Source organism: Oryctolagus cuniculus, chromosome 13, assembly GCF_051225735.1.
Source record: "Oryctolagus cuniculus isolate XC-2025 breed Fujian yellow rabbit chromosome 13, ASM5122573v1, whole genome shotgun sequence".
NCBI classification, from domain to species: Eukaryota; Metazoa; Chordata; class Mammalia; order Lagomorpha; family Leporidae; genus Oryctolagus; species Oryctolagus cuniculus.
Window position 1 is genome coordinate 54,732,893 of NC_142879.1, and position 25,536 is coordinate 54,758,428.

General features: G+C 45.0%; 1 protein-coding gene across 13 annotated transcripts in view; it reads left to right on the forward strand.

Moving 5' to 3' along the window:
- TBCE (tubulin folding cofactor E) overlaps nt 1-25,536 on the forward strand; it is an 87,715-nt gene that overhangs the window by 43,212 nt on the left and 18,967 nt on the right. For 7 of the 13 annotated variants that reach the window (XM_089311606.1, XM_089311607.1, XM_051820727.3 and 4 more), the window contains 2 exons: nt 18,126-18,311; nt 24,168-24,256. In XM_089311606.1, coding sequence (XP_089167732.1) covers nt 18,126-18,311; nt 24,168-24,256 — 275 coding nt within the window. Of the gene's footprint in view, nt 1-17,097; nt 17,215-18,125; nt 18,312-20,220; nt 20,274-24,167; nt 24,276-25,536 lie in introns of those variants that run through there. The other 6 variants (XM_089311609.1, XM_089311610.1, XM_089311608.1 and 3 more) reach the window with 4 other exon arrangements.

A 25,536-nucleotide genomic window follows, 5' to 3' on the forward strand; every position in this document is an offset into this window, starting at 1 on the left:
CAGTAGCTGGAGCTGGGTAGATCAGGAGCTTCTTCTGGGTCTTCCAAGCGGCTGCAGGAGCTTCGTCCAGGTCTTCCATGCCTGGGCCAACCTCTGCTGCTTTCCCAGGCTGTAACAGAGAGCTGGATCGAAAATGGAGCAGCCGGGACTTGAACCAGCACCCATATGGGATGCCAGCACTGCAGGTGGCGGACTTTACCAGCTATACCATGGTGCCAGCCCCTGAAGTGAATTTCTTGTAGGCAGTTTATAGTTGAGTCTTTTTTCTGAAAATCCATTCAACCGGTTGGTATCTTTTAATTAGTGAACTTAGTAGTCTATTTACATTCAAGGTTATTCTTGATAAGGAATGAGTTATTTAAAAATTTCTCTGGTGTATTTGGTATCTTTTTTTTTCTTTTTGCTCATCTTTGTGTTTTGATGGTTTGCTGTATTGATAATTGCTTCTTTTCTGTTTTGTGTATCTGTTGTTCTAGTGGGTTTCATACATATTTTCATGTTGTTAGTCTTTCTTTTGCTTCTATATATAGGACTGCCTTAGGCATATGTTACAAGGCCAGTCTGGTGGTGAAAAACTCCCTCAGTTTTTGCTTGTTTTGGAATGAATGTCTTTATTTCCCCTTCACTTACGAAGAATAGCTTTACTAGGTATAGTACTCTTGTTTGATAAGTGTTTTTTCCCCCCCTTTCAGAACCTGAAATATATCATTCAGTCCCTCCTGGCCTGTAAAGCTTGCTGAAAAGTCTGTTAGTCTAATTAGGGCTCCCTTAAATGTGACTTGGCACTTTTCTCTTGCAGATTTTCCTTAATCTAAAAACAGAAGTTAAACATTAAATTACAACTTTATCTTTATTTGAAAGGAGAGAGAAAGAGATTGATCTCATATTTGCTGGTTCGCTCCCAAAATGCCCACAATAGCTGGTCCTGAGCCAGGTCAAAACTGGGAATCTGGAATTCAATCCAGGTCTGCCACGTGGGTGGCAGGGACCCAAGTACTTGAGCCATCACTGCTGTCTCCCAGGGCACCCATTAGCAGGAAGTTGGAGTTGGGAGCAGAGTAGGATTGTATCCTAAATACTCTAATATGGGATGCAGGCATTTCAAGCAGTGTCTTAGTTGCTACGCTAAGCACAGTGCCCCTCACCCCTTGCATATTTTTAAAGTCTCTGTATTGTACCTTTGAGAGTTTGATTCTAATATATTATGGTGAGGATCTTTTCTGTTCATGTCTATTGGAGTCCTATGGGCCTCCTATACCTAGATGTCTATATCTTAAGTTTTTCAGTTATTTATATATTTTTAAGAATTATCTATTTATTTGAAAGGCAGAGTTACAGAGGCAGAGACAGTGAGAAAGAGAGGTCTTCCATCTGCTGTTTTACTCCCTAAATGGCCAAAATGGCTGGAGCTGTGCCGATCCAGTCAGGTGTCTGGAGCTTCTTCAGGATTTCCTACCTGGGTTCAGGGGCCAAAAAACTTGGGCCATCTTCCACTGCTTTCCCAGGTCATAGCAGAGAGCTGAATTGGAAGTGGAGCAGCCAGGACTCGAACCAGCACCCATGTGGGATGCCAGCACTGCAGGTGGCGTCTTTACCCACTACACCACCATGCCAGCCCCCTTTCAGTTATTTCTTTAAATAGATTTTCTTTGCCTTTACTCCTTTCTTCTCCTTCAAGAATCTCCAAATTTCAATATTTGTTAACGATGCTCCAAATGTATCAGAGGCTGTCTTCATTATGTTTGGTTTTTAGTGCTTTATTTATTTGAAAGGCAAAGTTAGAGAGAGAGGTAGGTGTCTTCCATCTGCTAATTCACTTCCCACATGGCCACAATGGCCAGGGCTGAGTCAGCTGAAGCCTGGAATCGGGACCTTTATCTAGGTCTTCCATGTTGGTGGCAGGGGCCTAAGCACTTGGACCATCTTCTGCTTTTCCCAGGCTGTTAGCAGGGATCTGGATCAGAAGTGGAGCTGCAGGAACACGAATCAGCTGCCCATACTGGGTGCTGATGTTGCAGGTGGCTATGACACAATACTGGCCCTGTCTTCATATTTTATCTTTGCTGTTTGCTAAGTAGTATATTTTAAAATATCTGTCTTTAAGTTCAGATATTTTTTCTTCCTCTTGGTCTAGTCTGTTGCTGAGGCTTTTCACTATTTTTTATTTGACTTATTAAGTTATTCATTACCACAATTTCTGTTTGGTTCTTTTAGAAAGTCTTGTCTCTCTTGACTGGTGCCACAGCTCACTAGGCTAATCCTCCGCCTACCGGCGCCGGCATACTGGATTCTAGTCCCGGTCAGGGCGCCGGATTCTGTCCCGGTTGCCCCTCTTCTAGGCCAACTCTCTGCTGTGGCCCAGGTGTGCAGTGGAGGATGGCCCAAGTGCTTGGGCCCTGCACCCCATGGGAGACCAGGAGAAGCACCTGGCTCCTGGCTTCAGATCAGCGCTTGGAGGGTGAACCAACGGCAAAAAGGAAGACCTTTCTCTCTGTCTCTCTCTCTCTCACTGTCCACTCTGCCTGTCAAAAAAAAAAAAAAAAAAAAAAAAGTCTTTTTGTTGAATTTCTCATTTTTATCATACACTGTTTCCCTAATTTCAGTGAACTCTATTCTCTTGTACCTCTTTCAGGATCCTTGTAATCATTTTTTTGAATTCTTTGTCATGAACTTCGTCATTCTTTTCTTTGCAGTGTTCCTAAAGTGTTACTGTGTTCCTTTGGGGGTGTCACATTGCCTTGCTTCTTCATATTTCCTATGCCCCTTTGTTGTGTATTGCTGAATCAGTTTCCTGTCACTTTTTAAAAATTTAATTTTATCTTTTTAAAGTTTTTATTCAATGAATGCATTTTTCATAGGTACAACTCTAGGAACATAGTGGTTCTTTCCCCCATACCCACCCTCCCACCCGACTCCCATTCTACCTCCTACTCTATCTCCCATCTCCTCCTTCATTATGGTTCATTTTTAGTTTGATTTTATATACAGAGGACCAACTGTATGTTAAGTACAGATTTCAACAGTTTGCACACACACATACACACACACAATATATATAGAGAGTACAGTTTGAGACCAAGTTTTGCAGTTAATTCCCTTAGTACAACTCATTAAGGAGGGAGATCCTACACGGGGAGCAAGTGCACAGTGACTTCTGTTGTTCCTTTAACAATTAACACTCTTATTTATGACATCAGTGATCCCCTGAGGCTGTTACCATGGACTGCCAAGGCTATGGAAGCCTTTTGTGACCAGACTCCATCATTTATTTGGACACAGTCATAAACAAAGTGGAAGTTCAACCCTCCCTTCAGAGAAAAGTACATTCTTCTTTGATGGCCCCTTCTTTCCACTGAGGTCTCAGAGATCCTTATATAAGATATTTTTTGCTACAGAGTCTTTGCTCTCCATGCCTGAAATGTTCTCACAGGTCTTTCAGCCAGACCAGGAAGCTTTAAGGGTTGATTCTGAGGTCAGAGTGTTATTTACAGCGAATGTCATTCTAGGAGTCTGCTGTGTGGACTGCTTCCCATATTGGACATTCCCTCCTTTTTAATTCTGTTTTGTTATTATTAGGCACTTGATGTTATTTATATGATCACTTTTACACTTAAACCTATCTATATGTTGACTTTAACATTTAATATGATCACTTTAACAATTAAGATGGCATTTATACCACTAATTTTAATGGGTTTGGAGTCCCATGACAAGTTTTTAGGCTGTACCCTTAGAAGTAAGTCTATAGGACTGTATACAGAACTATACAGTTTTACAGTTAAAGACTACCTCCTCCTTCTCTTATTCCCCCTCTTTTTACTGGAATCTTTTTTCACTTGACTTTATATGCATATGATTAATGCTGTTATGTAAAGAGTTCAACATACAATATGAAGAAGGGAAAAGAAAAACAAAAAAATTCAAAATAAAAAGCAACAATAAAAAACTGTCCCTCTACAGTCAGGATGAGGGCTATTCAAGTCATTGTTTCTAAAAGTGTCAATTTTACTTCTGTAGCTTTCATTTTAGGAGCCCTATTAATTCTCACAGATCAGAGAGAACATATGGTATTTGTCTCTTTGGGACTGGGTTATTTCACTTAGTATGAAGTTTTGCAGCCTGATCTATTTTGTTGCAAATGACTGGATTTGTTTTTTACTGCTGTGTAGTATTCCATAGTGTACATACCCCATAATTCTTTATCCAGTCTTCGGTTGATGGGCTTTTAGGTTGATACCATGTCTTAGCTATTGTGAACTGAGCTGCAATAAATATGGGGGTGTAGATAGCTCTTTTATTTACGGATTTCATTTCCCTTGGGTAAATTCCCAGCAGTGGGATGGCTGGGTCATATGGTAGATATATATTCAGATTTTTGAGGTATCTCCATACTGTCTTCCGCAGTAGCTATACCACTTTACATTCTCACCAACAGTGGGTTAAGGTACCCCTTTTCCCCAGATCCTCTCCAGCATTTGTTGTTTGTTGATTTCTATATGACAGCCATTCTAACTGGGGTGAGGTAAAACCTCATTGTGGTTTTGATTTGCATTTCTCTGAGGGCTAGTGATCCTGAACATTTTTTCATGTGTCTATTGGTCATTTGGATTTCCTCTTTTCAAAAATGTCTAAGTCCTTGGCCCATCTCTTTCTCTTGTGTTTTTCTTTTTTTATAGAAATTTTTATTTAATATAAATTTCGAAAGTACAACTTTTGGATTATAGCAGTTCTTCCCCCCATAACCACCCTCCCACCTGCAAACCATTCCACCTCCTACTTCCTCTCCCATCCCATTCTTCATCATGATTCATTTTTAGGGGCCGGCGCTGTGGCTCACTTGGTTAATGCTCAGCCTGCGGTGCCAGCATCCCATATGGGCACCGGGTTCTAGTCCTGGTTGCTCCTCTTCCAGTCCAGCTCTCTGCTGTGGCCCGGGAAGGCAGTGGAGGATGGCCCAAGTGCTTGGGCCCTGCACCTGCATGGGAGACCAGAAAGAAGCACCTGGCTCCTGGTTCCGGATCGGTGCAGTGTGCCGGCTGTAGCAGCCATTTGGGGGGGTGAACCAATGGAAGGAAGACCTTTTTCTCTGTTTCTCTCTCTCACTGTCTAACTCTGCCTAATTAATTAAAAATGAATCTTTTTTTAATCTTTATACACAGAAGATCAACTTTATACTAAGTAAAGATTTCAACAGTTGGCACCCACACAGACACACAAAGTATAAAGTAATGTTTGAAAATGTTTGAAGACTAGCTTTACCATTAATTCTCATAGTACAACACATTAAGGTCAGAGGTCCTACATGGGGAGCAAATGCACAGTGACTCCTGTTGTTGATTTAACAGTTGATACTTTTATTTATGATGTCAGTAATTACCTGAGGCTCTTGTCATGAGCTTTGGCCCATCTCTTAACTAGGTTGTTAGTTCTGTTATTGTGGAGTTTCTTGATCTCTTTGTAGATTCTGGTTATTAATCCTTTATCAGTTACGTAGTTTGCAAATAATTTCCCTCATTCTGTCCGTTGCCTCTTTACTTTACTGACTGTTTATTTTGCTATACAGAAACTTCTCAGTTTGAGGTAATCCCATTTGTTCATTTTGGCTTTTACTGCCTATGCCTCTGGGCTCTTTTCTGGGAATTCTTTGCCTGCGTCAGTGCTTTGCAGTGGTTCCCCAATGTTCTCAATTTGATGGTATCAGGGTGTGGATTTAGATCTTTAATCCATGTTGAGTGGATTTTTGCGTAAGGTGTAAGGTAGGGGCTTTGGTTCATACTTCTGCGTGTGAACATCCAGTTTTCCCAGCACCATTTGTTGAAGAGACTGTCCCTGCTCCAGGGATTGGTTTTAGCTCCTTTGTCAAATATAAGTTGGTTGTAGATGTTTGGATTGATTTCTGGTGTTTCTTTTCTGTTCCATTGATCCATCCATCTATTTTTGTACTAGTACCAGGCTGTTTTTATTATAACTGCCCTGTAGAATGTCTTGAAGCCTTTGGCTTTGTTTTTGTTAAATAAAATTGCTTTTTAGCTATTCGAGGTCTCCTATTCCTCCATATGAATTTTAGCATTTTTTTCTAGATCTGTTCCTCTGTCACTTTTTTTTTTTTTTAAAGATTTATTTATTTGAGAGTCAGACCTACACAGAGGAAGAAGGAGAGGTAGAGAGAGAAAGGTATTCCATCCTCTGGTTCAATCCCCAATTGGCTGCAATGCTGGAGCTGTGCCGATCCAAAGCTGGGAACCAGGAGCTTCCTCTGGGTCTCCCACATGGATGTAGGGGGCCCAAGCACTTGGGCCATCTTCTGCTTTCCCAGGCCATAGCAGAGAGCTGGATCGGAAGAGGAGCAGCCGGAACTAGGACTGGTGTCCATATGGGATGCCGGCGCTTCAGGCCAGGGCATTAACCCACTGCGCCACAGCATCGGCCCCCCTGAAGATGATTTTTTAAAAAATATTTATTTGAAAAGCAGAGTTACAGAGAGGCATAAAAAGAAAGATCTTCCATCTGCTGCTTCACTCCCAAATGGCCACAACAGCTGGAGCTGGGCTAATCTGAAGGAGATTCTTCCGAGTATCCCACGCAGGTACGGGGGCCCAAGGACTTGGGCCATCTTCTGCTTTCTCAGGCCATACCAGAGTGCTGATCAGAAGTGGAACAGCGGGTCTTGAACTGGCACCCATATGGGGTGCCAGTGCTACAGGCGGAGGCTTAGCCTACTATGCCACAGCGTCAGCCCCAGGTCTGTGCCTTCTGCTGGGGCAGATCTAGAGGCATGAAAGCATTGCCTGAGGATAGAGGCCTTTGGGCTTTGTCTGGTGCTAGGTCTCACCACTGTGGTTCTGGCACTGTGCTCCAAGGCAAACTCCTGAGCTCACTTTCCTCTTCTACTCCCAATCAGCTCAGGCCTTGCTACACTATCTGCTGGAAGTTGGAGGTCATCCCTGACTGCCTGAGGAGGTTCCCAAGGCTGGCATTGGGTTTCTTCTTCCTTGTTTTCAGATTTATTTATTTGAAAGAGTTACAGAGGAGGAGAGGCTGAGAGAGAATCTCCCATCTGCTGCTTCACTCCCTAAATGGCCAGAATGATCAGGGCTGGGCCAGGCTGAAGCCAGGAGCCAGGGACTTCATCAGCTTCTCCCTGATAGGTAGATGTAGTGGCCAACTACTTGAGCCATCTTCTGCTGCTCTCCCAGGTACATTAGCAGGATTAGAAGTGGGGCAGCTGGGACCCGAACCAGTGCCCATATGAGATGCCAGCGCTGCAGATGGCAGCTTAACCTGGGACACCAGAGCTCTGACCCCTGGCACTGAGTTTCACTGTGGCAGACCCGGTACTGGGTTTCAGATCTGACATCTGGACTTAATTCCCTCTCCCTCCCCCAAGTGGGAGGCGTCCTTCTCTACACTGTGCTTCTTGAGAAAGGTGTTTCAACTGTCTGTTCCCTCCTGCCTTCTTCAGTGCATCTTTTCTTATTATACCAAAACCCAGCACTGTTATCCCTCATCTGCTTCCATAGCTCTTGTGAAGGTGGTCTGGCATGTGAATAACTTGGTGTCTCTCTGGAGAGACAGTTGTCTGCATCTCTTAGTCGATTGCCATGTTGCTGCTCTGGAATCTACTAGGTTTTTTGTTTTGTTTTGTTTGAGGGGCAGAGAGAGACACACCGAGAGAGAGGCATAGAGAGGGAACTCCTATCTACTGGATCACTCCATAAATACCCACCACAGCTGGGGCTGGCCCAGAACCAAAACCGGGACCCGGGAACCTAATCCAGGTCTCTCATTTTGTTGGCTAGAACCCAGCTGAGCCATCGCTACTGCCTCCCAGGATCTGCACAGACAGAAACCTAGAGTCAGGAACCAGAGTCAGGTATTGAACCCAAGTACTCTGATGTGGCATATGGTAGACATTTTAACTAGGCTAAATACCTGTCTACTAAAGTTGTTTAAACTTGAGCTTTTGGCTGGCGCTGTGGTGAAGCGGGTTAAAGCCCTGCTGGACTGCAGTGCCAACATCCCCATATGGACACTGGTTCGAGTCCCAGCTGTTATACTTCCTAATGCACCTAGGAAAGCAGCAGAGGATGGCCCGAGTCCTTGGACCTCTGCACCTATATGGGAGACTCAGAAGCTCCTGGCTTCAGATCAGCTCAACTCTGGCTGTTGTAGCCACTTGGAGAGTGAACCAGCAGATGGAAGACCTTTCTCTGTCTCTACCTCTCTCTGTAATGGCCTTTCAAATAAAATCTTAAAACACAATAAACTTGAACTTTCATGTGTAGTGTTTAAAAATTTTTTTCAAACATTATATGGTTTAAATTAAAGGTTTATTTATTTATTTGAAAGTCGCAGAGGCAGAGAAGTCCTCCATCTGCTGGTTCAGTCCCCAAATGGCCACAATGACTGGAGTTAGGCCATGGCAGAGCAAGGATATTCCCACATGGGTGCAGGGATCCAGGGACTTGTGCCTGAGAAAGCAGCAGAAAATGGTACATTAGCAGGGAGCTGGATTGGAAGCGGAACAGCTGGGACTCGAACCAGTGCCCATGTGCGGCTTAACCCCCTGCGCAACAGTATTGGCCCCTAAATTTTCCTAATACTGTTTTATAAATTTCATACACTAAATAATTTCACTAAAATTTCAGCTTTCCTTACTTTATGAGCCAAAACCGGTTTCATTAGTATTAGACTAGAAACAAAACAGTTTGCTTGATGCAAACCCGTTTTTGTACATATTTATGTAGATTAATGTATATAAACTGTTATTCTAGAATTATATTTCCAACATCTAACAACATGCTTTGGTATTTCTTTCACCTTCACATATGTTAAAGTGTTTGACATTATTCTCATTTAGTTGTTAGTAAACACAAGATCTGTTTGTAGGTTGTAATAATAGAACATTTAAGGACATAACATAGAGGTGATCTTTGGGTCAGCTCTGTGGCTCAGTTGGCTAATCCTCCGCATGTGGTGCTGTCACCCCGGGTTCTAGTCCCGGTTGGGGCGCCAGATTCTGTCCTGGTTGCTCCTCTTCCAGTCCAGCTCTCAGCTGTGGCCTGGGAAGGCAGGGGAGGATGGCCCAAGTGCTTGGGCCCTGCACCCACATGGGAGACCAGGAGGAAGCACCTGGCTCCTGGCTCCAGATTGGTGCAGTGTGCCGGCTGTAGCGGCCATTTGGGGGGGTGAACCAATGGAAGGAAGACCTTTTTCTCTTCTGTCTATAACTCTACCTGTCAAATTAAAAAAAAAAAAAAAAGGGAGAAGAGGCAAAGAGCTAGCTTCCATTTACCATAGCACCAGCCCAGCCCCCATAGTACTTTATTAATAAAGTTTATAAATGTTTTATTTCCAGTAGTAGTGCTTTTTATGCTGCTTTTAAAAGCAGATTTACTTATTTATTTGAAAGTCAGAATTAGAAGGAGAGAGAAAGGGAGGGAGGGAGGGAGGATCAATCTTCTATCCAATAGTTCATTCCCCAGATGGCCACAACGACCAAGGCTGGATCAGGCCAGAGCCAGGAGCTTCATCCGGATTTCCCACATGGATGCAGGGGCCCAAGCACTTGGGCCATTCTCCACTGCTTTCCCAGGCCATTAGCAGGGATCTGGATTGGAAGTGAAGTAGTTGGGACAAGAACCAGTGCCCAAATAGGATGCCAGTGTTGCAGGCAGCAGCTTTACTCACTTGCCACAATGCTGGCCCCTTCTTGCTTTATGTATTTGTTTTTTAAAATATTTATTTCATTTATTTGAAAGAGTTACAAGGAGAGGAAGAGGGGGAGGAGGGAGGGAGAAACAAAGAGGGAGACATCTTTCATTCACTGGCTTACTCCCCAAATGGCTGTAACAGTCTGAATTGGGGCAGGCCAAAGCCAGAAGCCAGGAACACCATTTGGGTCTCCCACATGGCTGGCAGCAGCCCAGGCACTTGGGTTATCTTCTGCTGCTTTCCCAGGCACATTCACATTAGGGATCTGGATCAGAAGTGGAGCAGCTGGGACTTGAACCAGTGCTCATATAGGATGCTGGCATCCCAGTCCACAGCTTAATCCAATGTACCACTATGCTGACACCCTTACTTCTTTATTTTTGGAGAAATTTATATTTAGGGTCCCCCTTCATGCCTGTGGTAGTATAGAAATAACTAGAATTTCTTTTTTTAAACCAAAATGCTGCTCATTTTTCAAGAGCTAACTCTGATTCTACTTCTTTGAATTTACTCTAGACCAGAGATTTATGTGTGTGCTGTAGATCTTTTTGGCAGGCTTTTTTTTTTTTTTTTTTTTTTTTTTTTAATGGAAATGAGCCTTAAACTTCTAAGGAGCCGGCGCTATTGCATATAGGTAAAGCTGCTGCCTGTAGTGCTGGCATCCCATATGGGTGCTGGTTCAGATACAATTTTTTTTTTTGACAGGCAGAGTGGACAGTGAGAGAGAGAGACAGAGAGAAAGGTCTTCCTTGGCTGTTGGTTCACCCTCCAATGGCCGCCGTGGCCAGCGCGCTGTGGCCGGCGCACTGCGCTGATCCGAAGGCAGGAGCCAGGTGCTTCTCCTGGTCTCCCATGCGGGTGCAGGGCCCAAGCACTTGGGCCATCCTCCACTGCACTCCCAGGCCATAGCAGAGAGCTGGCCTCGAAGAGGGGCAACCGGGACAGAATCCGGCACCCTGACCGGGACTAGAACCTGGTGTGCCGGCGCTGTAAGGCGGAGGATTAGCCTATTGAGCCACGGCACCGGCTGGATACACTTCTGATCCAGCTCTCTATGGCCTGGGAAAGCAGTAGAAGACGACCCTAGTCCTTGGACCCCTGTACCCAAATGGGAGACCTGGAAGAAGCTCCTGGCTTCAGATTGGCCCAGCCCTGGCCATTTGTAGCATCTGGGGAGTGACCCATCAGTTGGAAGACTTCTCGCTCTCTGTCTGCCTCTGTAACTCTGCCTTTCAAGTAAATAATAACTAAATCTTAAGAAAAAAACTCATAATTTTTGAAAGGAGGAGACAGAAATCTCCCATCAATTCACTCACTCCCCAAATGCCTGTAACATCTGGACTCACATGTGGGTAGCACACGCATGACCTTTATTTTTTTTTTTAAGATTTATTTTTATTTATTTGAAAGATGGAGTTAGAGAGGCAGAGCCAGAGAGAGAGAGGTCTTCCATTCTGCTGGTTCACTCCCCAAATGACCACAATGGTCAGAGCTGAGCTGGTCCAAATCCAGGAACCAGGGGCTTCTTCCAAGAATCCCACGTGGGTACAGGGGCCCAAGGACTTGGGTAATTTTTTACTGCTTTCCCAGGCCATAGCAGAGAGCTGGATTGGAAGTGGAGCAGCTGGGACACGAACTAGAGCCCATATGGGATGCTGGTGCTGCAGGCCAGGGCTTTAATCCACTGCGCCATAGCGCTGGCCTCAGGCATGACCTCTTAAGCCATCATCTTCTTCCTTCCAAAGTGTATATCAGGAGTAAAGCTGGAATCAGGAGCAGAGCCAGAACTTGAACTCGGGCATTTTTGGATATGAGCATTCCGAGTGGCATCTTAACTCCTGCAACAAATGCCTACTGTACGAAAAAAAAATAGTTTTTAAAAGCCAGAAATAAAATATATTGCCTCACAAAGGGAATCTATAATTTTGAGGCCTAGTAATTAAAGTATTTTTAAAAGTTTATACAAATAACATACTTTTTTAATTAAATAAGTTAATAAAAATACCAGTGGGTCTGTTAACCACTAAATTTTGAAATAATGATTTTTAAAAAATGTCTAACAAATGTAAAGTGACAGGAAAATGTCTGATTTCTATTGGTGATGGATGCCTTTTGATATTATTATGATTTGCTGCTGGACTTACAGTGAAATGGGATAATGAATTTTCATTACAGGTCAGTCAAAGTAACAATCCCCCTCCCTACAGCCTGTTTTTAGTTAGCTGTAAGAAACCACCCCGAAGCTTGGTGGTTGATAGTGTCTGTTTTATTGCTCCTGATTCTGTGCCAGGAGCTTGAGCAGGATTTAGGGGAGACACTTGTCCCTGCTCCAGGTGATTTTTGGCTGGAGGAGCCAAAAGGGCCTAACACAACTGGGGACATGGTACTGGTTGCTTACTGGGGGGACCTTGGGTCACTCTGAAGGTGATCAGTCTCTTTGTTGCCCCATGACCTTTTATCAGTTTAGCTTGAGCTTCTTCACACATTGTCTGCTTTCCAAGTGGGCAAAATTGGAAACTGCCAGACTGCTTAAGACTTGGATCTCCCTGTTGGTAAAAAGCAAGTTACTGGGCAAGTCCAGATGTCAGCAGAGGGGAAATAACTCCACTTGTTGATGGGAACAAGTGCCAAATTTCATTGCCAGTGGGCATGTGGAGACATCTGAGGACGTAACCTATCAGACCTTCTGGTCACAACAGTTCACATCTCTTCCCATTGTAAAATTCCCTCACCCCTCCTCTCACAGTCCAGGAGATAATCAGTTGAGTTAGTTCCAGATGCAGATGAAGCTCCTTGGAGAGAAGTCTTCTGGTGTGAGTGCTTGGGATGAGCTCCTTGATCCAGAGGTCTATGAAGTGGCAAGTTATCTGCCCCTGTCTTAGTCTGTTTTGTGTTGCCATGACAGCATTCCTGAGGCTGAGTGATTTAAAAACAAAAGAGGTTCATTCTGACTCATAGTTCTGGTGGCAGGAAACTCGACAAAAGTCAAGTGCCTGCATCTCCGGGTTGCATCATGTCATGATTAAGTGGAAAGGAAAAAACGGGTGCATGTGGAAGAAGCATCTGCGTAAGAAATAAAGAAGGGTTGGCATTGTGGCGCAACAGATTAAGCCACCGCCTGCAACAGCAGCATCCCATATGAGAGACTGTTTGAGTCCTGGCTGCTCCAGTTCTAATCTGGCTGTACACTAAAGCTCCTGGAAAAGCAGTGGAAGATGACTCAAGTAACTGGGCCCCTGCATCTGTGTGGGAGATGCAGATGGAGTTCCAGGCTTGTGGCTATGGCCATGTCCAGTCCCAGCCATTGAGGCCATTTGGGGAATGAATCCCTCTCTTTGCAACTCTGCCTTGCTAATAAATAATCTTAAGAAAAACTGAGGCTGGCACTGTGGTACAGCAGGTTAAGGCACTATCTACAGCACCAGTATCCCATATTGGTGCTGGTTTGAGTATAGGCTGCTCCACTTCCCATCTGATTCCCTGCTAAATGCACCTTGGAAAGCGATGGAAGAAAGCCTAAGTGCTTGGGCCTCTGCACCCATGAAGTAGACCCAGAAGAAGCTCTGGCTCCTGGCTTCAGCTTGGCCCAGCCCCAGCCATTATGGCCATTTGGGAAGTGAACCAGCAGATGGAAGATGTCTCTGTTTCTCCTTCTCATTTTTAAGATTTATTTGAAAGTCAGAGTTACAACAGAGAGAGATGCTAGCACTGTAGTAGTGGCTTTACCTGTTACGCCACAGCGCCAGCCCCCTCTAATTTTTTTTTTTCAATAAGATTTTGTTTGAGAGGTGGAGTTATAGAGGGAGAGACAGAGAAAGGTCTTCCATCCTCTGATTCACTCCCCAAATGGCTGCAACAGCCAGAGCTGGGTCAATCCAAAGCTAGGAGCCAGGAGCTTCTTCTGGGTCTCCCATGCAGGTACAGGGGCCCAAGCACTTGGGTCATCTTCTGCTATCCCAGGCCATAAACAGAGCTGGATTGGAAGAAGAATAGCCAGGAAATGAACTGGCACCTCTATGGGATGCTGGCACCACAGGCAGAGGAAGGCTTAGCCTACTCTGCCACAGCATTGGCCCCTCTCTAATTTTGACTTCCAAATAAGTAAAGTAAGTAAAAAAAAAAAAAGTATGTATGTGTATACACACACACACACGCACGCACATACACACAGAGTGAAGAGAAGTGCTAGGCTCATTTTATAATAGGCTACTCTTGCAGGAACTATGTTAATCCCTTCCCAAAGGTACAGATGGTATACCCTCCTCCCCCTATCCTGTGACCTAATTATGTCTTAGTGTCCCAAGTGTCCTGCTACCTCTCAACATTGTTACGTTGAGGAGCAAACCTTAACATGAGTTTTCGAGGGGACAATCCACATCCAAACCATTGCAGCCTCCTTCACATCCTATATGGATCAAAGAAACTGGGACAGAATAACTGCAATAGATACTTGTGTTCACAAAGGGTGAAAGCAGAGCACGCAGAGGTCACTAATGGTTCTCAAATCCAGCCTGCCACATGGTGCCATTCCCCGACTCTAAGGCGTAGAGTGTTCCTGGCTGGGACCCATTTTTGCTTCCTGGAAGCATCTTTCCAATAAATGTAAGAGTTTGGAGTGGGCATTTGGCTTGGTGGTTAAGACACCAGTTAGGATGCTGAATCCTATATTGGAGTACCTGGGTTCAACACACAATTCTGGCTGCCAATTCAAGCTTCCTGCTAAAGCAGACCTTTGGAGGCAGCAGTGATGGCTCAAATGATTGGGTTCCTGCTCCCCACATGGGATGCCTGGATTGAGTTCCCCGTTCCTGACCTCAGTCCAGCCATGGCACTCATGCGCATTAGAGAAGTGAACCAACAAATAGGGTCTTTCTCTCTCTACCTCTTAAGCAGCAGCAACAACAAAAAGGGCCCTATGTAATCCTATTTAAATTGAGTTATTTGTGAGGCCAGCACTGTGTCACAGGTGTTAAGCAACTGTCTGCAGTACCAGCATCCCATATGTGCACCTGTATGAGTCCTGGTTGCTCTGCTTCCAATCTGTCTCCTTGCTAATGAGCCTGAGAAAGCATCAGAAGATGGTCCAAGTCCTTGGGCCCCTGCACCTATGTGGGAGACCCTGGAAGATGCTCCTGGTTCCTGGCTTTGGACTGGCCCAGCTCCAGCTGTTGAGGCCATTTATCTTTCTCTCTTTTTCTTTCTCTTTCTCAGTCTTTTTCTTTTTTCCTCTCCTTTCTCTTTCTCTCTCTCTTTCTCGCCTTCTCTCTTTATCCTTTTTCTTTTTAATCTTTCTTCCTTTCTTTCTTCAAGTAAATAAATAGATCTTTTTTTTAATTGAGATATTTGTAACATAATAGCACTTTGCACCATTCTTGGTACATAGTAGTCCCTCAAAAATGTCACTATAGAGCAGTAGTTTCTCAAACGATGAAGCTCCCACAGAATGTCCAGAACATTGGTGTTTAATGCTTTTTTACTGTGTAAGAAAGCTTAATGATAGAACATTTATAGATTAGTGATGCTATATGTCTTGAAATTTTTACTCATGAGTTTAAAAATATTTTGTTCTTCCCTATTTTAAAATCTATGACTTGAAGCAGCTCAGATTTGGTTGTAAGTTTGGCCTATGCAAATCCCACAGTGAGTGATGCTGTCTTGTTCTTTGTTTCACCTAGACTGAGGCACACTAAGTCCTTTGCGTCCACAGTCAACCTGTAGCAGAGGGTGTCCTCTGCCTCAGCAGTGTCACGTTCATTGATGTGAAACCATGAGGCTTGGATGGTTAGACAATACAAGCTTTCTTAATGTGGCTGCCTTTTGGGGGGATGAGCAAGTGGTAGAAGTGTGGTAGATTGTCACCAAAGATGGCTGCCAATCCTTCCCATCTGTGTTCATTGTTCACGTACACTGCTTCTCCTAGGAAGAGATAGTCTGTTTTTCCCTTCCTTGAATCTTGGTTGACCCATGCCTGACCATGACAGATGGCAGCAGTAATACTATGAGTTCTTTTTTTTTTTCCTTGTTTTTAGATTTATTTATTTTTGAGAGTCAGGAGAGACAGATCTTCTGTCCACTGGTTCACTACCCAGGTGGCCACAATGGCCAGTGCAGGGCTAGGCCGAAGCCAGGAATTTCAACAGGGTCTCCCATATGGGTGCAGGGTCCCAAGCACTTGCACCATTCTCTGCTTATTTCCTAAGCACATTAGTAGGGAGCTAGATCAGAGTGGAGCAGCCAGGACTCGAACCGGTGCCCACATGGGATGCCGGCACAGCAGGACGGTGGCTTTACCTGCCACACCACAACACCCAGCTAGCTATCCCAGCCAAGGTGCCAATAATCTGAGTGAAGCCATCTTGGATGGTTCAGCCTTAGCCATTTCCAGCTGAATGCTATCGCATGACATTCTGAGATACAGAAAAACAACCTGGCTAAGCTCCATGAACACTCACAGGTGTGAGAAATAGATCATGGTCTTAAGCAATGTAGTTTACGGAGTTGTAATGCAGTAGTAGGTAATTGAAACAGTCAACTTGATACCTGAGACCGTAACACTATCTTGTTTATATTTATTACTGTATTTTCTGATAGCAAAAGTTTGTGTGATGAAATTATGTCGTCATGGATGGTCCATGTACTCAGGGGCCCATCTGAACAAGTGTGGGAGCCACTGGTTGGGTTTAGAGAGTATGACCTCTGGGGTTATCACAGTATTTCAGGATAAGTGGGTTTACTTCTCACAGAATATTAGATACAATAACTACCCCTAAAGGACAGATAGTCATGTGCCATAAAGTAAATGGTTTATTCAATCCTTATAGACAAGCCTCATTGCACAGGGTTTTACAGATGAGCTAACACAAGCTGAGAGATAGACATTAGTTGCCTGAAGCCACACAGCTTGTAAGTAATGGAGCCAGGAATTAAACTCACAGTAGTCTAACGTCAAAGCTCATGCTGCCCCCTCCCCACCTCCAGGTTTAGGAACATGTGTGTTAACCAGGAGCTTAAGTCAGGAGATTGATTCCATTTAGAAGAATAAGCCAAGAGAAAAACATGGGAAAGAACAGAGCACTGCCAGTCAGGAGACCTAGAAGTATGATTATACAATCATAGGCAAACCCAGCTTTGAAGTTTTATGATTTTTTTTCTTTTGCCACTTTTGTTAAATACTTATTTGAATTTTTATTTCTTGTTTTAATACTTATTTGAAAGAATGACAGAGATCTATTTGCTGGTTCACTCCCCAAATAGCTGATTTCCCAATGACTGCAACAGCCAAGGCTGGGTGAGGATGTGGCCAGGAGCCAGGAACTCCATTGACGTCTCCCACGTTGGTGGCAGGGACCTAACTACTTAGGGCATTCTCTGCTGCTTTTCCAGGTGCTTTAACAGGGAGCTGGATCAGAAGCGGTGCAGCCAGGACTTGAACCTGTACTTCAATGTGGGATGCTGACATTGCAAGCATCAAGTGACCTGTGCCACATGCCAGCCCCAAATGTATGGTTCTTGATCATTAGCAAAGTAGAACTTTCCCTCATGGATTTAATAGTTCTGTTTCCTCTAATGTCAATTATTTTTGCTTTTCTATAGAGATTTTACATTCTTTTATAAACTCATAACCCTTTATGATCAAGCAAGCTGATTCTGTTTTTTCTTTATTATGTCCCTTTTTTTAAAAAATTCTTATTTTTATTTGAAAGACACACACACACACACACACACACACTCTCTCTCTCTCTCTCTCTCTCTCACACACACATACACACAAATCTTCCACCTCCTGGTTCACTCCCCAAATGTGTGCAACAGCTGGGTCTGGGCCAGTCTGAAGCCTGGAGCCTGGAACTCTATCCAGCTCTCCCAAATGGGTGGCAGGGACCCAAGTACTTGAGCTATCATCTGCTTCCCAGGGTATGTGTTAGCAGGAACCTGGATCAGAAGCATAGGCAGGACTTGATCCCAGGCACTTTAGTATAGGATGTGGGCATCTATGTGGCAGTTTTACCCACTATGCCACAAAGTACACCCCTCTTTTACTGTTGACTGATTTTAATTTTTTTAGCATATAGAAATGTTTGAAAACCTTTATAACATTGCATTTATACACTTTTAAAAAAGTAATTTGAGAGATCAATCTCCAACTCATAGGTTCATTCTTCAGATACTGGCAACAACTGCAGCTGGGCCAAGTCCAAGCCAGAACTGGGAACCCAACTAACTGAACTGCCCTCTGCTGCCTCCCAGGGTGCATATAGCAAAAAGCTGGAATCAGAAGTTGAGCTGGGATTTGAACCGTGGCCTCCAATATGAGATGTGGGATCCCAAGTGGCATCCTGGTTCTAGGCCTAACACCCACCCCTGTGGCCTCTCCTGCTGGACTGTATTTTCTGTGTTCTCTCCATTCCCAGGCACCCAACAGGAGGCTCTTTTATTCGTCCAAACAAGGTGAATTTTGGAATAGACTTTCTTACTGCAGTTAAGAACCGCTATATATTAGAAGATGGACCAGAAGAAGATGGAAAAGAGCAAGTTGTTGTAATTGGAAATAAACCTGTGGAAACTATTGGTTTTGACTCTGTTATAAAACAGCAAAGGTAAGTGGAGTTGATAACGGCAGAGCTGACTTTTTTTCATGGTTTCATCGAGGTTCTGGATTGAAGTTCCCTTGACTGTATTTTGAGCCCCAGAACTTTGCTCCCAAATTGATTGTCCTTTCTATGTTAATAGCGAATGGAAATCTGAGGAATCCAAGAATTGACTCATCAGGGAAATTATTTTTCTAGATTGAAATTAAAATACTCACTTGTTAATTATTAATATTTATACCATATTTGTTGAGTAGTTATTAAATAACAAATGCTGACATTCTGGTCCATTGCTATTGGGTGGTAACATTTCCAGTTGGATTATAAGTTAGGAATGGAAGCAGTCTGAATTGTCACCTGTGTCATGTGCTGGTACCATCTTGTCATCCCTACCTCTGGCTTCACATCTTTTTCCCCTGGGGACCTTTGAAGCATGTGGAATCTTGGATCCCATCCCAGACTCACTGAAACAGAATTTGGGAGAATGGGCTCCAGGAATTTGCCTTTTTAAAATTTTTTTAAAATTTAATTTTATTTGAAAGAGTTACAGAGCAAAGTTTGGACAGAGAGTGAGGTCTTCCATCCTCTAGCTCACTCCCCAAACGGCTACACCGGCCAGAGATGAGCTGATCCAAAGCCAGGACCCAGGAACTTCCCCTGGGTCTCCTATGTGGGTGCAGAGGCCCAAGCACTTGGGCCATCTTCTGATACTTTCCCAGGGCACTTTAGCAGGGAGCTGGATCAGAAGTGGAGCAGCCAGGACTCAAACCAGTGTCCATATGTGATGTTGGCACTGCACATTGGGGCTTTAACCTGCTGTGCCACAGTGCCAACCCTGGAATTTGCTTTTAAGAGATGCCCCAGGCTGGCGCCGCAGCTCGCTAGGCTAATCCTCTGCCTGTGGCACCAGCACCCTGGGTTCTAGTCCTGGTCGGGGCACTGGTTCTGTCCCGGTTGCCCCTCTTCCAGTCCAGCTCTCTACTGTGGCCTGGGAGTGCAGTGGAGGATGGCCCAAGTGCTTGGGCCCTGCACCCCATGGGAGACCAGGAGGAAGCACCTGGCTCCTGGTTTCGGATCAGCGCAGTGCCAGCCGTAGCGGCCATTTGCAGGGTGTACCAACGGAAGGAGGACCTTTCTCTCTGTCACTCTCTCTCTCTCACTGTCTAACTCTGCCTGTCAAAAAAAAAAAAAAAAAAAAAAAAAAAAAAAGCAAGCCCCAGCCCAAGGGCACTAAATAATTTCCTTAAAGCTGCTGCTGCTGCCTGCGTGCACTGTGACTGCAGAGCAGCTCATTCCTCAGTGCGCGTGGGCCCTGGTGTTTGACCTGGACGACACATCCAAGTAGTGACACCTGCTGCTGCTATGAAGAGTCATTTGCAGCCAGGTGATCTAGGCCTGTAGTTTTTTACCTTCAGCCTCTAAAAAATAGACGCTCTGGTTCTTCTAAAGGAAATGCCTTGCTATCTGTTAAGATTAAACATAATATAAAATTAAAGTGCATATGGGTACAATGAAGAAATTATGGCACATCTACTTTTTAGGATAGATAGCTCCCATTAGAAAAAAGTTTTAAAAAGAATCTTATTCTAAGAATTTGTTCTTTAATTCTAAAAAAAATACATTTTTTGAGAATTTAGATGATATAAATAGAACAGAAGAAAGTTATAGCTAATGCTACTACCTAAAAATAGCTAATCTTGAGTAGTTTTTGCTGTTTATCCTGCCGATCAACTTGGCTGTGAAGAACAACATGCTTCATAGTGTTAGGAGTTCTTTGCTTTGTTCTTCCATTTAAATACAGGTGTTTAAATGCAGATTTTTTTTTTTTTTTCTTATTGGTGAATCTCTTCTAGAGAATCCCATGGGCTCTGTGAATTCTAACAGCTTGCCAGCAGATTTCCCCCCTGGTTTATAAACAGCCATCACATAACTCATGAATTGCCCTGCTACTGAGGATCATTGCAGTTCAAAGTAAGCTGGTGCATCTCTTGACTGAAAAGCTAAAATGGTAGAGATTCAGAAGTAGTCTGTTACGTTGGTTCAAGATTGATTTAAGAACTTATGAGGCATCTTGATGGAATGGAGCCAGTGTTAGAGTCAGGCCAGCTGAATTCAGATGTCAGCTAAGCCACTTCTGGCTGCAACACAGGTTGGAGACACTTTTCATTTCTTAGTCTCTGTTTTGTTCTTTACAAAATAGTACCTAATATGTCAGCGCTGTTGTGAATAAAAAATGTGATTGTGCAATTCATGGCAGCTGTTAGTGTTGGATAGAAACCTCTACTTTAAGCCATTGTCTTTTTAAAAATTATCTTTATTTGAAAGGCAGAAAGAGAGGGAGATCTCTCATCCACTGGTTCATTCCCCAAATATCATTTCTTTGTTACTATCCAGCTGACCAGCTTTGAGTTTGTACTTCTGAGAAAGTCTTTTACAATAAAAGGATGAAAACAAATAAAACCCATTGTGTATAGTTTCTCTTGGAGATGGCTTTGGCAATGGGGTGATGCCTATAATGAGACCTGGTTCCCATGCTTTGTACCAAGTGTCTTGGCCAAGGAGGGGTATTTCAAATTTTAGAGGGAAACAGCGCCATCTGTCAGACACAGTGTGAACTACTAGTTTGAGGTCGTCTATAGTTTGAGATTGCTGCAGTCCCTTTTGATGATGTCATATTCCAGCAAAGCTGGATTTTGGACAAGGGCCATGATGAAAAGCGGCATAGAACAAGAAATGGGGGTGGTGGTGTTTAACCTTACTGAAGGGTTGGGAAGTGCTCAGCAGACATGAAGTTGTTAGGGCCTAGCAGTTGTTATGTTGTTTGGTCCTGATTACACCCTAAATTGGAACATTGGGTATTTATTTTGGCGTGGGAACACCATGCAAAAGTTACAGAAACACCAAAGGTCCTGTGAACTGAGGAAGGTGGGGCGCCTCTGCCCTGGAGCTCTGCTGCACCTTTTTAGATTTGGTTTATTTGAAAGGCAGAGTAACAGGGAGAAACATAGATCTTCCATCTGCTAGTTCACTCCCCAGATGTTCTCAATGGTCAGGGCTGGGCCAGGCCAAAGCCAGGAGCCTGGAATTTCCCTCTGAGTTTCCCACGTGTGTGGCAGGGTCCCCAAGCACTCGGTCATCTTCTGCCTTTCCAGGCGCATTAACAAGGAGCTGGATCAGAAGTGGAGCAGCTAGGACTCCGATATAGGAAGCTTGCCTTTCAAGCAGCAGCTTAAGCCGCTACGCCACGTTTGACTCCTGCTGCTGTCTTCCTAGTTCCTGAGGGTTGTAATCACTCATGCTTTGCATTTTTAAAAAAGATTTATTTATTTGAAAGAGTTACAGAGAGGCAGAGGCAGAGGTCTCCCACGTGGATGCAGAGGCCCAAGGATATGGACCATCTTCTACTGCTTTCCCAGGACACAACGGAGAGCTGGATTGGAAATAGAACAGCAGGAACTCAAACTGGCACCCATACAGGGTACCGGCACTGCAGGCATCAGCTTTACCTGATAGGCCACAGTGCCGGCCCTCATGCCTTGCATTTTGATCTTGTATTTCCCCAATTGTTGTCAGTTTCATGTTTACTTTTTTTTTTTTTAAGATTTACTTTATTTATTTGAAAGACAGAGTTACAGAGAGAGCTAGAGACAGAGAGAGAGGTCTTCCATCTGCTGGTTCACTCTCCAATTGGCCGCAATGGCCGGAGCTGTGCCAACCCGAAGCCAGGAGCTTCTTCCGGGTCTCCCACGTAGATGCAGGGGCCCAAGGACTTGGGCCATCTTCCACTGCTTTCCCAGGCCACAGCAGAGATCTGGATCAGAAGAGGAGTAGCTGGCACTAGAACCAACATCCATATGGGATTCCGGCGCCTCAGGCCAGGGCTTTAACCCGCTGCGCCACAGTGCTGGCCCCATCATGTTTACTTTTTTAAATACTTCTAAAATGAATCATTGGATAACAGGAGTATTCTGAGAGCTTCACAAATGTTAGCTTACTATGTTATTGTAGTGCTTAAATAAACTGTAGCAAAACATAGGGCACATAAAATTTTCCATCTTCAGTAAGTGATTCTAAAGTGTTACGGTTCAGTAGGATTAACTCAGTGCACATTGTTTTACAACCAAGTCTCAGAACTTTCAGAGTGTCCCAAACTGACACGCTGTCCTGTTAAGCACTCAGTTCCCCATCCCCTCCCGCAACTGTTGGCAACCACTGTGCTACTTTTTTCTTTTTTTTAAAGATGTATCTTATTTATTTGAAAGAGTTACAGAGGGAAGTAGAGACAAACAGAGGCCTTCCATCCACTGGTTCACTCCCCAGATGACTGCAACGGCTGGAGCTGAGCCAATCCAAAGCCAGGAGCTTCTTCCGAGTGCCCCCCAGAGGTGGAGGGGCCCAAGCACTTGGGCCGTCCTCCAGTGCTTTCCCAGGCCATAGCAGAGAGCTGGATTAGAAGTGGAGTGGCAGGGACTTGAACTGGTGCCCATATGGGATGCCCGTGCTGCAGGCCAAGGCTTTATCCCACTGCACCATAGCACTCGCCCCTTTGCTACTTTCCTTGTGACTGAATTTGCCTATCCTACAAACCGCATGTAAGTGGAATCTTAGTTATCCGTTGTGACTGGCTTATCTCACTTCCACGGTTTCACAAGGGTCATCCCTGTTGTAGTGGGATGCAAAACCTCCCTGCTGAAGGCCGGTGGCCCATTGTATGCACGAGGTACATTTCGCTTGGGTTGTCTCCACCTTTGTGGCTGTTGTGAGTGATGCTGCTGTGAACTTGAGTGTGCACCATGGCACTCTCCAGATTTGAGGCTCAGAGATATTTGGTAACTTGCCCTAAAGTCAAAGTCAATCCCAGCAGTCTGGCTCTGGTTTCTGTGTTCCTCGATATTAGAATGTTCAGAATCTTCTAGTGACTAGAAAACACAGGTTGACTGGCTGCTGGGAGTGGTGGTGAAGCTGAAGCTATGCACGCTGTGCAGGGCCCACCCCTGCGAGTACAAGAAGTACCCGGGGGTGTTTCCTTCAGTCCTGCCGGAGATAATCTAGACTTCAGCAGAAGAGAAGTAAATTTTTGTCTCTCATGTAGTAAAATCTCCAAGCATGAGAACGAATGTGTCTGTGATGCTAAACTCGCTGCTGAACTGGTGAGGGAGAAAGAGGTAGGAAGCAGGAGACTCTACAGGGTACCATTTATGTCAATTTTTTTTTTTTCTGTTAATGTTTGAGAGGTAGAGTTACAAACAGATGGAGAGACAGAGAGGAAGGTCTTCCATCTGCTGGTTCATGCCCCAAATAGCTGCAATGGTCAGGACTAGGGCAGGCTGAAGCCAGGAGCTTCCTCCGGGTCTCCCACGTGGGTGCAGGAGCCCAAGCACTTGGGCCATCTTCCACTGCTTTCCCAGGCCATCAGCAGAGAGCTGGATTGGAGGAGGAGCATCCAGGACACCATCCGGCACCCATGTGGGATGCTGGTGCTGCAGGTGAAGGCTTAGCCCGTTACGCCACAGCACCGGCTCCCTTACATCAAGTTTTATAACGTACAAAATTGCTGTGATGGTGTAGTGACTTGGAATTATATAGCAGAAGTAATAAAAAAGCTTACGAGTAAATCAGTGTAAGATTTCCCCTGAGGAGTGGGGGAGCCCAGGACTTCAGCCACATTGTGAAGCTCGATTGTCTTCTCTTTGTTCCCCTTCCTCTCCTCCTCCCTCTGACAACAATTTATCTCTTGATTTGGGTGGTGGGTACTGGAATTTGTATGTTTTTGGTACTTTATGTGTCTGAAATGCTCTCTAAGTTTTAAAAGGACCAGTGCCTAGCCTGCTTATATGTACGTGTGAACTCTTCTTTTTCTCACAGTGAGCTGAGCAAGTTGCAAGACATTTCTCTGAGAAGCTGTGCAGTAAGTGGTGCTGGTGACAAAGGAGGAATCGCCAAAGCATGTCCTAGTATCCTTTTCGCTGACAGGTTGGTTCTGGACTTGATCCTTGTTCCTGTGCTGGCTGCCCTGTCGATTGACCTTGACTCTCTTCCTAAACAGCTCTCTGATTAGTGGTGTTCTTTGTTTGTTTGTTTGTTTGTTTTTGCCACACATTGCTTTTGTGCCCCAAACTAAAACTATAGCAGGCCTTTGCCTGACAATTTATGGTCAGTTTTATCTGAGTGAAGGGATGCCGGATGAGCACAATGCCCTGAGAGAAACTGGAGCAGAGCTGTTCCCATCAGTGTGCTCCGAGGCCCAGGGGCCCGCCGCTGCACTTTCATTAACCCCAGTGTGCAGCACTGAAGTGGCTCTTTGCTGTGTAGGTGAGGCGGCTGTGGAGGGTGAGGGGAATGGAAGTGGACATGGAAGAGCATGTGGTGAGGAGCACAGTGCCAGGCAAGTGTCGGGAACGTTCCATGCTCTGGTCCTACTCCAAAATGGTTTCAGAAGCCCAGGAATTGGGTGGTGCCTTGGTTCTTGTCAGCACACGAGGAAAGATGGGTCAGTGGACGGGTTTGAGAACGTGGGTTGAGTGGCTGATGAGAGTGGTCAGGAGTGGCCCTGACCATCCGCACAGTGCTGTTTTCTCTGCTCTTTCGTGGGGAACAGTCGCCCCCAGACTTGAAGGAAGGAGGTTTCCAGAGCTCATGAGGCCATTGTGGGTGATGGCAGATCCGGCGATGCCTCTCCTGCTGACCCTGGTTGGATTCCTGCCAGAGGCTGCAGTGTTGCTGGGTGTGGTTAGTGGAGCCAGGTTCCCTGGGGCTCATCTCTGAGGGCCAGGCTGGAGGCAGGGACTGGGGAGTGGGAGTGTGGCAGGCCTCAGCGTGTCCAGTCGGAGAGCTCCCTGGGATGGTGGTGGTGGGGAGATTGGCTCTGTGCTGGGGAGAGTTTGTCCACAGTAGCAAGGGGAGCTCCTGGAGGCGTGTATGGCTGACGGTGGCGGGTGGGGCTCTATTAACTGAGACTGTTTGTCCAGCACTGATGTTAGCATGTTGGTGGTCGCGTGCTGGCCTTGCCAGTAGCAGTATTTCTAGCCGTAGCCTACATAATGAGAAGTATCAATGAGGGAAGAATGATTGTGCTTAAACCCTTTGGACTAGCCTGATGACCCAAAGCGCCCCCGCCTGCAGGGCCGACATTAGGAGGTAGGGCCGTGGGGAGCCTGGAGCAGCAGCAGCAGCAACAGCTCACATCTGGATAGGCCTCCTCAGCCCCAGAAGCCAGTGGGCAGCTGTGAGGCCA